General features: G+C 41.2%; 1 protein-coding gene across 8 annotated transcripts; it reads left to right on the top strand.

The window, feature by feature from the left end:
• The first annotated feature begins 1,313 nt into the window (after window positions 1-1,313).
• sf3b1 (splicing factor 3b, subunit 1) lies at window positions 1,314-14,018 on the top strand. Of its 8 annotated transcripts, XM_084362855.1 has the most exons (24): window positions 1,314-1,392; window positions 2,014-2,186; window positions 2,427-2,528; window positions 2,666-2,780; window positions 5,213-5,292; window positions 5,438-5,623; window positions 5,837-6,302; window positions 6,544-6,665; window positions 6,758-6,955; window positions 7,063-7,164; window positions 7,561-7,740; window positions 7,822-7,908; window positions 8,719-8,989; window positions 9,362-9,507; window positions 9,787-9,933; window positions 10,232-10,357; window positions 10,450-10,671; window positions 10,835-11,017; window positions 11,114-11,225; window positions 11,361-11,481; window positions 11,592-11,723; window positions 12,359-12,631; window positions 12,821-13,037; window positions 13,381-14,018. In XM_084362855.1, exons 1-24 carry the CDS (start codon window positions 1,365-1,367, stop codon window positions 13,537-13,539), a joined length of 3,948 nt encoding a protein of 1,315 aa, XP_084218981.1. In that variant the 5' UTR covers window positions 1,314-1,364; the 3' UTR covers window positions 13,540-14,018. The 8 variants fall into 8 exon arrangements, 4 of the variants coding, with proteins under 4 accessions (XP_084218981.1, XP_084218984.1, XP_084218983.1 ...); XM_084362856.1 differs by lacking the exons at window positions 1,314-1,392; window positions 2,014-2,186; window positions 2,427-2,528; window positions 2,666-2,780 and adding an exon at window positions 3,121-4,860; XR_014623308.1 differs by lacking the exons at window positions 5,837-6,302; window positions 6,544-6,665; window positions 6,758-6,955; ... (13 more) ...; window positions 12,821-13,037; window positions 13,381-14,018 and adding an exon at window positions 4,063-4,121 and having other exon boundaries at window positions 4,807-5,292; window positions 5,438-5,504.
• Window positions 14,019-14,982: the final 964 nt, after the last annotated feature.

The following is a 14,982-nucleotide window of genomic DNA, read 5'->3' as shown; positions in this document are numbered from 1 at the left end:
CCCTCCTTTATACAAAAGCTATATGTTTGTGTTTGTGTTTGGTTATATTTGTTTAGCTTGTTCTCTTTGTTTATCTGCTGAGAAGCTGAGATAAATACCTTAACAAAGTTGATTCTCAAAGTTGATTCTGTATTACTGGGTGTTCTGATGCTTAGAATCGCTCTGATTATTGATTTTATATAATATATATATATTTATTTTAAGCATTCTTTTCACTGAATTAAAAAAATACCCTAAAAAAACAAAAACTGTCTCATTAAGTCTGTCTGAGGACTGTAAAAGTAGCTCTAATAATGGTTGTGTTACTACACAAGTAGTAGTAGTAGTAGTGGTAGGCTAGTAGTTGTTGTATAACATTGTATAAATGCATCAACAAATACAAATAAGTACAGTGGCAGAAAGTACTAAGCTACAGTCACTGAAGTATTCTTATTATAAGTACAGAACATCAGTGCCCTATAAGTAAAATGTTGAGGAACTTGGGGTTTATTTGGGTTTTTCTATTGTATATTTCTACTCCACTAGACATACACTGTATTGGCAAGTATTGGTATTTTAGTTTTTACACCACTAAATGTATCTGGCATCTTTGTTTATTATTTTATTCAGTTGAATTCAAAACTTTATTGAAGACTCATGGTCCAAATAAAAGACAAGACATTCAATAGAATAAATGACATACAAACTCACAATAAAAAGATCATAATTTAAAAATGATATACATTAGTGTCTTACAAAAACACATTGTACCAATGTCTCCATCACTGGGACTGGTATCGTGTAGTGCCACACCTTATGTTTGATAAAACCAGGATAACTTCATTTTCAGACACACTAAGGTGATAAATAGATTCACACATAAGATTTCTTAAAACAGCTTGGAAAGGACTGACTGCAGCAACAAACAGTACATTTGCACTATTCCATCTAGCTCTCTTAATTAATATTCTCAAGGCATTAAATACAAAATAGGTAACCTCGTTATAAAAAGTGATGCATTTTTATGTGATGGATCAGTTTACGCAATATACAGTAGGCTCAGTTGAAATCAGCTCTGTGTGGACCAGCTGTCTTAAAATGTATTTTTCTATCACATGAATCCGTCAATAATTACAATGATGACACTTTGTGCCTTTTGCCAATAATGTGTTTCAATATATTGGCTAAAGAAGTAGAGTATTTCTACCCTGTGGTATACTTCTACCACTGAACCAACCTGCTGAACCGATTCCTGATTAGCCGATCGTAACTCAGAATAGTTAACTAGTAACATATGTAAACTGATCTGAGACCAGCGACAGACAGATAGACGGAAGTGTGGATTAGCACGCTTCCGGTTTCAGAGTCGAACAACCATCACCAAAATGGCGAAGATCGCCAAAACGCACGAAGGTAAATTACTTTAAAAAAAATACTAAATAACTTCTATTTCAGATTACATTTACGAATATTATATGTCGTGAAATGTTGTAGTAGATGTTGCGATGGATAGAGGACATGCAAATAGACGAATTCATCGTTTAAAACGTGAAAAGCAAGCGGGCCACATACGACGCAACGCGGACAGCTTAGATAATGGCGCTGGTTGCTAGCTTTTTAGCTTGCTAGCTAGCTAGCTAACGTCACCGCACACTTTTTTTGTGCTTTTTTGGGTGTATGTCGACGTGCTCTAATATCCTCTAATTGCATGCTTTATTGTAAAACTATTTGTATTTAATCAAAATGTGCAGTTATTTAAACGCCTAAATGATTCTCATTCGGCTAACCCAGTTAGCTATAGCCTGATTTAACAACACTGGTCGACCACACGTTGCACATACGCACAGTGTTAAGTGAAACTATTTGTGTCACAAAGCCGCCATGCAATCCGTTACGCACTGTTACCTCTGTATCATGTAAGTCATTAACAGTAGTCGTCTTATGTAGTTTTTTTTTTTTTTTTGCCGTGGAGTCAAAAGTGTTGGTTATTGTGCAGTTTCTTATCCTCCCACTCGTTTGTTGATTTTACTTTAGATATCGAGGCCCAGATCCTGGAGATCCAGGGGATGAAGGCCACCCTGCTGGAGGAAGGAGAGCAGGGAGTGGGCCTTGACTCCACTGGCTTTTATGACCAGGAGATCTATGGAGGCAGCGACAGTCGCTTTGCTGGATATGTCACTTCCATTGCTGCCAATGAACAGGAGGATGTAAGTATTTACCAACCCAGGACATAGACACATTTGAATTGTTTTTTCACCACCCCTCTATCCCATGTTTCTACAGTGCGATGATTAGTAAACTGCAGATTGTCATTTCTTTCTTCGTGTCACAATTCCACAGTGTCTCTGGAGCTTGACTGCTCCCCTTTGCTTGTTGCATATGAGCTAGGAGAGTCTTGCCGTCTTGGTGAGATTTGACTAGACTCCTTTTTCTCTTTCTTTCCTCAGGATGATGAAGATGATTCATCAACAAGCTTGTTGGGTCCAAAGAAGCCAGGGTACCACGCACCAGTGGCAATACTCAATGCCATTCCTCAGTCAGACGAGCAAGTATGTGGACATTTATGACGTCACAAATCTATAAAAAGAAAAGTTTAGACAAATTGTTTCTCAGAGTAGCTCTCAAAGGGCCCTTATGTAATTGATTTTGAAATACACTCACTCTTTACGCCGTCTTCCTTTTGCAGTATGACCCGTTTGCAGAGCATCGTCCACAGAAGATCGCAGAGCGGGAAGATGAATACAAAGCCCGGCGCAGACAGATGATCATCTCTCCAGAGCGTCTCGACCCTTTTGCAGACGGTAAATTTAGCTATTTTTTGTCTTCATTACACCTTTCCCATTCCCTCCCCCTTTTCACGGTTCACTTTTTTGTGACCCCCATGACAACAATGGTTTCACACCCATGGTTTTGCTGTTCAACCCTTCGATCACAACGCAATAACTTGCTTCCCAGACTTGATGCCTTCCCTGTGGTCAATCCTTTGTGGTCCAAGAACATTTTGTCATTGTACTTTTTCTTCTTATATATGATCTGCATTTGTATCCAACTTTGCAACACATGTCGGTGTGGGCTAGTAGTTTACATTCAGGTTATTGTTTTGGAAAAATATTACTGTCATGATTTTATGGTGCAAAAGTGAAAGTTTTATTCTGGTGTGTGCTATTCAATAAAGCTAAATCCAATGTAGGGTTACCATGTTTTTCAGTGGGGAGGTGGTTAGGTGTTTAATGTTCAAAGGGGTAGTTCACCTAACAAACATGGGTCGCAGATGGGTTGTGTGTGAGTCGAAGGGTTAACAATCCTATGTGAGCTTCAGTGTAGATTATGATGGGAAAGTGCAGTGTCTTCTTGTCATAGCATATGAGGATGAGAGATGTAATTTCGAGGCTTGGCTGTGGTGTAATTCACCTGCCTATGAACTGTTATGCTAGGCTGAGCTCAGCAACTGATGAAAAACTATAATCCGGACGCTCATAGACAGAGTTGTAGAAGCCAAAGGCAGGCAGTGGAGAGAAATATGCTGGGTCACTTTGGCATAGTCAACCCAAACTAATTTCAGTTATTTCAGGGTTATATAAGAACATTAAAAACCATAAACTGAATTTGTCAACCAGGTCTCATTCGTCTTTCAAATTTCTCTTCGTCTGGGCTGTAATTTAAATGTCAACTTAATAGATAGGTCCTTTTGAGTTTATATAGCTTATCAATAATTATATATTTTGCAAGACTTCTTAGCTGGGCCTGGAAATGGCATTTTAAGTGCAGAAACATTTAAGAGCTTGAGTGTTGTATGGAAAAACACAAGCAATAATTGTGAGCCAGCTATATAACTTTCTATCTATTGTTATTGTATCTTCACTCCCCTGACAACGTGACCTTAAATGGCCTGAGTCTTAAAGGTTTGGTCTAGGTAGGGCGTATCTGAAGCCTGCATGTAGCGAGAGCTCTTTGTACAAAGTTGTTGTGTAAATATATTTTTATTTTACAACTCTCTCTGTAAAATAGAAATATGTTATCAAGAAAATTGTGTACCACAATACCACAGGCCCATACTAACTGTCCTTAATTTCTCTCCTACAGCAGTACTGCTTTGCCAGTCCTGTACTGCACTCTGTTAAGAGTGCAGCAACTCATCCTGTGTAGGTTTTGGGGAACACAGAGAACTATGCACTTGTCAGTTTGGTCAGGGTCCACTGGCTGCTTGTTTGGGGCCTTTGAGGGGAATCAGATGCAGCCCAGCTACAACAAACTTCACCCCCCAAGAGCCTCTTAAGTTTCTTTTTTATTTGGCTTAGCGATTTCCAACAAATTTAGATACGATTCTCCCTCCAGACGTAGTGGAAAATCACTGCCCAAATATTTGACTTACCTCAGGCTCATGTTATCAGATACCTTTGTCCTGAAAGGGAAGTTAAGATCTTAATGTATGATGATTGAATAATAACCAGTGCTGTTATTAATCAGTTTGGCTCTGGCATGTCGTATTATCATACTACTTACACATGGGCTAGATTTATCATTATTTATTTTTTGCCTCATTTTTTATTTAAATGCCAGTGTAGATACTCATATTTTTATACTTTAGTAATGCCATTCCTAGATGTAGCCTCAAAATCTTGCCTTCATTTTTATATGCTAGTATAAGTGATTAGGGGAATCTGGGCCACAGGGTCTCATGAATTTTTTCTAGTTTTGTGGTTATGCCCCAAGAAGATGCTTTGTTTTTTGAGTGCCGTAAATCAATGCAACACAGGTGGTATACTGTTGTGTGTGAGTTCAAACCCTTTTCCAAAGTGTTACTAATGGTAAAGAGAAATTTTCTAGGCTTCTTTTCTGCCGGTTGAAGTCTGACTGCAGAAGACCCTTGGCACTGAAAGTGTACGTATTCTGAAGAGCACAGCCCAGGACCCCTGCATCAGTGATGGCTATGACTTCTTAATCCACTTAAAGAAAACACCACAACCTCAGCTCTTCTCTCTATGTATCTGCTTGTTTTTCATTAGAATGCTATGACCGTATGTAAGAGAGACCAATGTATATTTGTATGTAATTAATAGGACTTTGTTTTGTGAATCAGCTGTTTATAAAAACAGGAATGTAAGTTAATCTGTTGGTAAAGAGAGTCAGACTTAGCTGACTATGTTTGTGCTTGCTGTGTTTGTAATAACTCAGGTCCCTAGAGTGTATACTGATGAGTGTCCTATGTTCTTGTTGGTGCTCTTTCGCGCAGGGGGCAAAACGCCGGACCCCAAGCTGCAAGTCAGGTCGTACGTGGACGTCATGTTGGAGCAGAACTTGTCCAAAGAGGAGGTAAGCAGCTACTCAGTGTTTTTTTTTTTGACATGGACTGCAAACCATTTCAGACAAAGTTGTCAATTAGTTCTGTGCTTTTTATTTTTTTGCCTTCAATACAGTCATGTAGTTTATCCTGATGGTTGTGCATTTCTGTTTGTAGAGAGAGATTCGTCTGCAGCTGGCAGAGAAGGCCAAATCAGGGGACCTGAAAGCTGTCAACGGGTCAGCTGCCTCTCAAGCTGCCACAAAACGTAAGCGTCGCTGGGACCAGACAGCTGACCAAACCCCTTCTAATGCTACACCCAAAAAGATGTCCAGCTGGGACCAGGCTGACTCATCTGCTGAGGTGAGCCACTCAAGGTTTAGCCAGCTAACTTTAAGGTTCAAGTGATTTAAGTGACTTACAGTGGGTACAAATGTTGTGGTCAATTGCCAGTCAGTACTCAATATAATGTAAGTTGGTAATATGAGGGAATCCAATCATGTAGGGCAACTATTTTGAAGTTGTAGATTGTCAGACTCATGTGGCTAATCTCATTTTTTTTGCCTTTTTCTTTAGCAAACTCCAGGACACACTCCTGCACATACACCATCAAACAGCCGATGGGATGAAACCCCTGGCCGCCCTAAAGGGAGTGAGACCCCAGGAGCCACCCCCAGCACCCGCATGTGGGACCCTACTCCGAGTCACACACCTGCTGGTGCTGCCACTCCTGGCAGAGACACACCTGGCCATGCAACACCCGGCCATGGTGGAGCCACAGGAAGTGTACGCAAGAACCGCTGGGACGAAACCCCAAAGACAGAAAGGGAAACCCCGGGACACGGGAGTGGCTGGGCTGAAACGCCTCGAACAGACAGAGGAGATGAGTCGGTGGGTGAGACTCCAACCCCAGGGGCCAGTAAGCGGAAGTCTCGATGGGACGAAACCCCTGCCAGTCAGATGGGATCCTCCACGCCACTACTTACCCCAGGAAAGACTCCCATAGGAACACCAGCGATGAACATGGCTACCCCAACACCAGGTACATAAATCTTCACTTTTTGTTGCATTGTATGTTCCTTCTACCATCTGTGTTTTGCACCTCTTATTTCTTGTTCATTACTATGTTACTTTTAGTGTGAGGCGTTTTTTTTTAGGGAAAAGGAATTGTATTAGCAGAAGCTAATGGATTTCCAAAAAACCACATATGAGTCACATGGATATCCAAGCCCTGTGATGGTTTCACTTTGTTTTTAATTGGTTTCCTCTTCTTTTTTCTTCAGGTCACCTGATGAGCATGACTCCAGAGCAGCTGCAGGCGTGGAGGTGGGAGAGGGAAATTGATGAGAGGAACCGGCCTCTAACAGACGAGGAGCTTGATGCCATGTTCCCAGAGGGATACAAGGTTATTGCATTTAATTATCTGGTGACAACCGCAAGAGTAAACGTTATTTTATATTAATCACAGTACTGACAGTTAATTTTTCTTCTCCACAGGTCTTGCCTCCACCAGCAGGCTATGTGCCGATCCGTACTCCGGCCCGTAAGCTGTCAGCCACTCCCACCCCTATTGGAGGCATGACTGGCTTCCACATGCAGGCAGAGGACCGCACAACAAAACAGATGAATGACCAGCCTTCAGGCAACCTCCCCTTTCTCAAACCTGATGACATCCAGTATTTTGACAAACTGCTGGTGAGCATTTAATTTTTGCGCACAACATACGTAAAATCAAGAGTTGAATTTTTGTTCTGTCTGAAGTTCAAAGTGTGTTGATGAGTAGCTCTGTATGTTTGTGTTAGGTGGAGGTGGATGAGTCCACACTGAGTCCTGAGGAGCAGAAAGAAAGGAAGATCATGAAGCTGCTACTGAAGATTAAAAATGGAACACCACCGATGAGGAAGGTTGGTTACAGTTATTTCCTTACTTTCAACCATCCTCAACTATGTTTTCCACTATCCCTCTTTAAAACATCCTTTAAGTCCCAGAATTTCCTGCTGCCCCTTTTGTTCTCATGTTACAAATCTACCAAGGAGGCTTGTAATCACATGAAGTACAAAAAAATACTGATTGCAAGATCAACACCCAGCACTGAGTCTGTATGTGGCTACAGTGTGAATATTTGCTTGCTAAAGAATCTTCTCTCTGAGAAACTGCTGCTTTCAGTAGAGGTCGGAGTGAAACGATCATGATCTGCTGGGAGCAGCAGATACAAGTCATCAGATTTGTTGAGGCTGTCTCAATCGATGTGATTTCAACCATTGTCTAACTGACTGATCCTCTCCTCTCTCTTGTCTTAGGCCGCTCTGCGTCAGATTACAGATAAGGCTCGTGAATTTGGAGCTGGCCCCCTGTTCAACCAGATCCTGCCATTACTCATGTCACCCACCCTGGAAGACCAGGAGCGCCACCTTCTGGTTAAAGTGATTGACCGTATTCTTTACAAACTGGATGACCTGGTTCGACCATACGTACACAAGGTAGGCTGAGTGTGAGAGCTGTGCGCTTCTTTAAGTGGATTGTGATTTTAGTTACTAACTTACTGTCCTTTCTGTGTCCAGATCCTGGTGGTGATTGAGCCCCTACTGATTGATGAAGACTACTACGCCAGAGTAGAAGGCAGAGAAATCATCTCTAACTTGGCAAAGGTAATGTGGCAAAAGAAATTTCACACACGCGTTGCTTCCTGCGAACCATTCTCGCCTTTTTGACCAGTCCATGGTCAGATCAGGGCTAGCCGTTCGCTAGATTGAAACCAACATGAGAGCTAGCATACCTGCCATTTATGGCTTGTGTGTTCTCAACCTGCACCCGTTGGTTACAATCAGATATTCCATTAACAGAATTTTGTTAGATTTGCTTTGATAGATATTCATCATTGCCACCACTGTGGCTGGAAAAGAAGTCGGTCTCAATATTCAATTCGATTCAAACCTTTTATTTAAGCCACAGTTTGCAGTGATGTTAGCGTTAAAGAAATTCACACGATCTATGTGAAAACTGCATGCACATGAGATGAAACATGTAGTTATTATGAACAGCAGCTGTCCTGTTGGCCTGTTCCCTTTGTATACTGGTGCAGCAGAACCAGGTTTATCAGACAGTATAATCTGAATGAAAACAAGTACGCATTCTTTCTTGGATGTAAGTGTGCCCTGTTGACTGGTGTTGTAAAGGGTTATCTGTTTTTGATGCATCTTTATTCTGATTTTAGTTGAACTAAGAAACATGAATTTTTCATTTTAATTGCTATTTCATATGGGCAACATGCTCCCAAACATCATGCCATCACACCAAACAATACCAACACACATTGAAGTTTATTTTTAACACATTCCATTCAGAAAGCTGTTCTTTGTGGTTTGTGATGACTGTCTCTGAATAACTGACTGGTCAGTAAGTGTCTTGTTATGTGGCACTGACTAATTTGACATTTGTCTTCTTCCTGTCTGTCCCAGGCTGCTGGTTTGGCTACAATGATCTCAACAATGCGACCTGATATTGACAACATGGACGAGTATGTCAGAAACACCACAGCCCGTGCTTTTGCCGTGGTGGCCTCTGCTCTTGGTATTCCTTCTCTCCTGCCCTTCCTCAAAGCTGTGTGTAAAAGCAAGAAGTCATGGCAGGCCCGGCACACAGGCATCAAGATCGTGCAGCAGATTGCCATCCTTATGGGCTGTGCCATTCTGCCTCACCTTCGCAGTTTGGTAGAGATCATTGAACACGGTCAGTCATGTCACATGTAAAAGTTTTAACAGGTCCTAGTAGCTTAAATAATATAAACATAAATATGCCACAGTTTATTTGAAATCAATCTTTGATACAGATTCTCAGAGCATTTGCTATATCTATACAGCTGAGCTATTCAGAACTGTATTGTTTTATTTGTTCTCCTTGTTGTAAGCTATATTTTACTATTTTTACTATTCTGTATTTCTAATTTTAAAGTTTTCACTCTTAACAATAATTCCTTAATTTTGGGCCTGAAACATAAAGTGAAACCTGCACATACAGTTAATTATTTATTAAGATAAACACTGTCATAATTACTGGACTGAAATGTGTTGAAGCTCTGACTGTTTGACTGTGATTTCACAGGCCTGGTGGATGAGCAGCAGAAGGTGAGGACCATCAGTGCCCTGGCTATAGCTGCCCTTGCTGAAGCTGCTACACCCTATGGTATTGAATCCTTTGACTCCGTCCTCAAGCCGCTGTGGAAGGGTATCAGACAGCACAGAGGAAAGGTAAGATTTCAGTTTTAAAAAAACAAAAGGGTACTTTGCCAAGTTTTTGAGGAAAGAACAAACTATTTGTTGCAAGATCAACACCCAGCGCTAAGCCTCCATGTGGCTACAGTGTGAATATTTGCTTGGAGGGGCTGCTACTGTCAGTAGAGGTCAGATTAAAGACCAATAATACTCTGCTGGGAGCATCAGACAAACACGTTTATTCCTCAGGTCTCTGAACCACAATCTTTGGGCCAAGTTTGCATTCACAATATGTTTCTTGACTTTTGTCACCAGGGTCTGGCTGCTTTCCTCAAAGCTATTGGTTACCTGATCCCGCTGATGGACGCTGAGTATGCTAACTACTACACCAGAGAGGTGATGCTGATCCTCATCAGAGAGTTCCAGTCCCCTGATGAGGAGATGAAAAAGATTGTACTCAAGGTAAGGGATGGGAAGAATAACTTAATATCCTTCAATCTTTACTAACTTCCTGCGACTTATTCTCGCCTGTTCAACCACCACATGGTTTCATCAGGGCTAGTAGTTCGCTATATGAACACCAACATGAGAATTAGCAGAGCTGGCACCCATGTCCTCTCTGTTCTCACCCTGCACCCGTTGGTTACACTTAAAAACAATGCTCTCTGTCTGAACTCTGATATTGGAGGACCGGAGACCATGTTGATGTGGTCTGTCACAATTTTCCGTCTCTGACCTGCACTTGTATTTTATCTCATAGGTGGTGAAACAGTGTTGTGGCACTGATGGTGTGGAGGCCAACTACATTAAGACTGAGATCCTGCCCCCCTTCTTCAAGCATTTCTGGCAACACAGGATGGCTTTGGACAGGCGCAACTACAGACAGGTAAGCAAACACACAGAAGTTCACATTCAACTTATTAAAGAGACTTCAAGCTTATGCACATACCCCATCCATGTTGTCTTGTCCTCCAACAGTTGGTGGACACCACAGTGGAGTTGGCCAACAAAGTGGGGGCAGCAGAGATCATTTCTCGCATCGTGGATGACCTGAAAGATGAGGCTGAGCAGTACAGAAAGATGGTGATGGAGACTATTGAAAAAATTATGGGCAACCTGGGTGCAGCTGACATCGACCACAAGCTGGAGGAGCAGTTAATCGACGGCATCCTGTATGCCTTCCAGGAACAGACAACAGAGGTAAAGGGGATCGCGCTCATCGGCTTGATTAAGAGCTGTTAAAATCTATTACACAAATCTATTGTGTACAGTTTACTATGTCAAGATTTTCCAGGACAGGAAGAACCCTCTTTTACAGAATGTTTTTCTCTTGTTGATTTAATCCCTTCTCCTTTTTCTTCAGGACTCTGTGATGCTGAATGGTTTCGGCACTGTGGTGAATGCCCTCGGGAAGCGTGTCAAACCCTACCTGCCTCAGATCTGTGGTACGGTGCTGTGGCGTCTGAACAACAAGTCAGCTAAAGTCCGTCAGCAGGCTGCTGACCTGATCTCCCGTACAGCTGTGGTGATGAAGACTTGCCAGGAGGTACATTATGAAGACGTGTGCAAACACAGATTCAAAGGCCCAACTGTATATTTTATTTCAGAAACTAATGCATGTTCTCCTTGTCCATCGCTGCAGGAAAAGCTGATGGGTCACTTGGGTGTGGTGCTGTATGAGTACCTGGGAGAGGAATATCCTGAGGTTCTGGGTAGCATCCTGGGAGCACTCAAAGCCATTGTTAATGTTATTGGTAAGTGTCCTTCACCTTCATCAACAATGATTGCATTTTGAATGATTAAGGCATTTCCTGGCCAGTCATTCAGATTTCTGGATTTAGAAAAGTAAACATCTGGATAGTTATTGGATAATGTTCTTTTCATTGCAGGTATGCACAAGATGACTCCACCAATCAAAGACCTGCTTCCTCGTTTGACTCCCATCCTGAAGAACAGACATGAGAAAGTGCAGGAGAACTGCATTGATCTGGTGGGCAGGATTGCAGACAGGTCGGTAGAATCAAATTTTAGATTGAAGTTATATTTATCTGATTGTAGCGTCTGTAAGACTTGTGCAATGAGCAGCACCAGGCCTTATCCTAACACCTTGTTTATTTTAGGGGTGCTGAATATGTGTCGGCCAGGGAATGGATGAGGATTTGTTTTGAACTGCTGGAGCTGCTCAAAGCTCACAAGAAAGCCATCCGCAGAGCTACTGTCAACACGTTTGGTTATATCGCCAAAGCCATTGGGTGAGTGCTGCCTTCAGAAACATTGTGAAGGTCATTAATACCAAATGTTTTTGTATTTATGTTGATTGAATCATCTCTATTCAGGGTATCTGCAGCTCTTATAAGCATTTAATTTTTCTTTCCTTAAAACAGAGGCCTTACAATGGAAAAATGTTTTCTTCTTGCTACCTTTAGGCAGTAATGTTAGTCACAAAATGTTTTTGTATCTGATTCCGGGCTGTCGGTAGTCTGAGCATCATTAATGCTGTGGGTAGCGACAGAAACAAGGATGCTTCATCTCCTAATGGACAAGTTAATTTTAGCAAAAATCTTCAATGAATAGAGATTTTTAATTGATTAATCCATTGTCCTCAGGTTGCAGTCATTAAATTAATTATATCATTTGGAATCATTGTTTTATACTGATAGAAAGTACTGGAATAGTGTGATACAGTTTAGAAAAAGAAACAAATCTAGGCATATTGCATTCCATATTCCATATGCTTTTAAAAGTCTTAAATACAACTTAGGGAACCCTGCAGAACCCCTGTGATTATTATTTGAAATATTCATCATATGATAAATGAAACCATTGCCTGTTTCTCTGCTAATGTCATCTGAACTAATACTTTGCCCGTCTCCCTCCTTCCCTTTAGTCCCCATGATGTGTTGGCCACTCTTCTCAATAACCTGAAAGTCCAGGAGCGTCAGAACAGAGTCTGCACAACTGTGGCCATTGCCATTGTTGCCGAGACCTGTTCACCATTCACAGTGCTGCCTGCGCTCATGAACGAATACCGTGTGCCTGAGCTCAATGTGCAGAACGGCGTACTCAAGTCCCTCTCTTTCCTGTTTGAGTACATTGGAGAGATGGGCAAAGATTACATCTACGCTGTCACACCGCTGCTGGAGGACGCACTCATGGACAGGTGAGTTTCTCTGTCTTCCACTGTACACTGATCTTGACAAAGGGATGTTGTAAAAACACAGAATTCCTGAACTTTGCACCTTGTGGTGATAGCTCACTTAAGTAAACATGGAGCTACTGGTTTATAATTTCCAGTTTATTTATACCAATAACTGTGGAGCCTTGACCCTGTACTTCTGTCATCCTGCAGAGACTTGGTCCACAGACAGACCGCCAGTGCAGTGGTCCAGCACATGTCTCTGGGCGTCTACGGTTTTGGCTGTGAAGACTCTCTCAACCACTTGCTCAACTATGTGTGGCCCAATGTCTTTGAGACATCGCCTCATGTAATTCAGGCTGTCATGGGCGCCCTGGAGGGGCTGCGGGTTGCCATCGGGCCCTGCCGCATGCTGCAGTACTGTTTACAGGTAAGAACAACCAGGACCATTCACCTCGATCGACTGTTCAATACTGCTGAATTACTCATTGTTAGTTTATCATGTTATAATTGCAAACAAAGTCCAATTTATACAAGGAAAAAGGAAATTACACAGTAAATTGACAAATAAGTGCGTCATTTAAAAAAAGGAGGTAACAACTCTGAAAAGGAAAAATGGCTATGGCTTCATAATATTGTTGATTATCACTGAGCAAGGTGTAACTGCAGTGGGCTGCACTTTAACAATTCAATTAAAGGTGTTGACTGAATAAAGATCAGAGAGAAAGGGTCACTGTACTAAACCTGTATTATTGAATTTCTTGTATCCTCAGGGTTTGTTCCATCCAGCCAGGAAGGTGAGAGACGTCTACTGGAAGATTTACAACTCCATCTACATTGGCTCACAAGATGCCCTCATCGCCCACTACCCACAAGTGTACAATGACGAGAAAAACATGTACGTCCGCTATGAGCTGGACTATGTCTTGTAAATACAAATTAATGTCTCCTCTGCTTTTCTCCTGCCTCAATTCTCACTTTCCATTGTCGTCTCTATTTTGGTCTAGCACTGAGCTAGTTTTTAATTAGCAACTGTTGGTCTTTTCCAGGGTTAAACAATCCCCTCACAGGCACATTTGGCCTCTTAATGCCACCTATTTACCCTGAATTGAAAATGAGCATGATTTTGGGAGAAATAAAAGAAGGAACATTGTAGAGTCTGTATGTATTTTTTTATTTTACCTTTTGAGTGTTTCCTGTAAGGAACGACTGGGGTCAGATGAACCTTGCCTGAAGAATGCAGAGCAGTCATTACAATGTTTTAAATATTTGGATTATGTTTTGTTTGTGTGTATTGATAGGCCTCTGTACCGGCTGCTCCCTTTACACACCCTCGACTCGATTCACACCTTTGTTCTTACTAGATTGTTGCTTTATTTAACCAAATAAAATGTTTGTTTATAAAACTCCATTTCTGTGTCAGTGAGATTTATTTTGTCTTCATTCAATGTAAACTACATGCTGGAATTAAACATCTATACAGATGGTTATGGTAGCTTTAAGAGAATTTATCATATAAAGGGGAGCGGATATCTAAACCTATTTAAACATAATCCAAAAAATGTTGAACATTATGAAATGTTATTTTAATACAGGTAACATTTTGTTAACATCTAAAGCTGAAGCCATTAATAGTTATCATAGAAAATGTTTAAAAACCCTACTGCTTTAAATGGCTTTGATGTTTTATTCTTAAATCAGTAATGGATATGTGGCATGTCAAACCTTTTTCAGACTAATTAATTTTCATACTTCATGTATATTAATGGAAACTGGAAGCTAGAAGAAATATTGAGAAACATTACTTGAGTGAATGTAGCAACAAGCACCATTACAGCGTTGCCCCTGTCAATATTTAGTCATTAGATATAACACAGGATGGATGAGAGATAAAGAAATCAAATAAGAACAAAGTTTATATCTGCCAGCTTCTCGAATGGAAGTATTAGCATTGACTGAAAGCATTTTTCACTATTTTCTGACCATCTACCAAATGATTAATCCAGAAAATAATCATCAGAACAGAAGTAATTGTTAGTTGCAGTTCTGAACATCACAGAACTCATGATGGTTTCTTGACCAGGTTTTGGACTTAAGAAAAGAAGCCTGTGATCAACTTGAATCTTGCTACAACAATCACATGGCAAAGAAGACACACTCCAAACCAACAATTTTAATCACTCAAATGTACTGAAGCAGTCAGTTCTCTGATCACTCTTGCTGCCATGCCTGCTGCCACGCTCTATGCTGCCACTGTCTACTACCACTACTTTTTATTCAGTATATATTTTTTTAAAACCCCACCTCCACCCTGACACCCCCACAGTTAGACTCTGAGTTTACCTTCCCTTATGGGGAACATTATTGTCACTCCC

Source organism: Pagrus pagrus (assembly GCF_965226575.1).
Source record: "Pagrus pagrus genome assembly, chromosome: 9".
NCBI classification, from domain to species: Eukaryota; Metazoa; Chordata; class Actinopteri; order Spariformes; family Sparidae; genus Pagrus; species Pagrus pagrus.
This window is presented reverse-complemented; position numbering and strand designations above follow the sequence as displayed.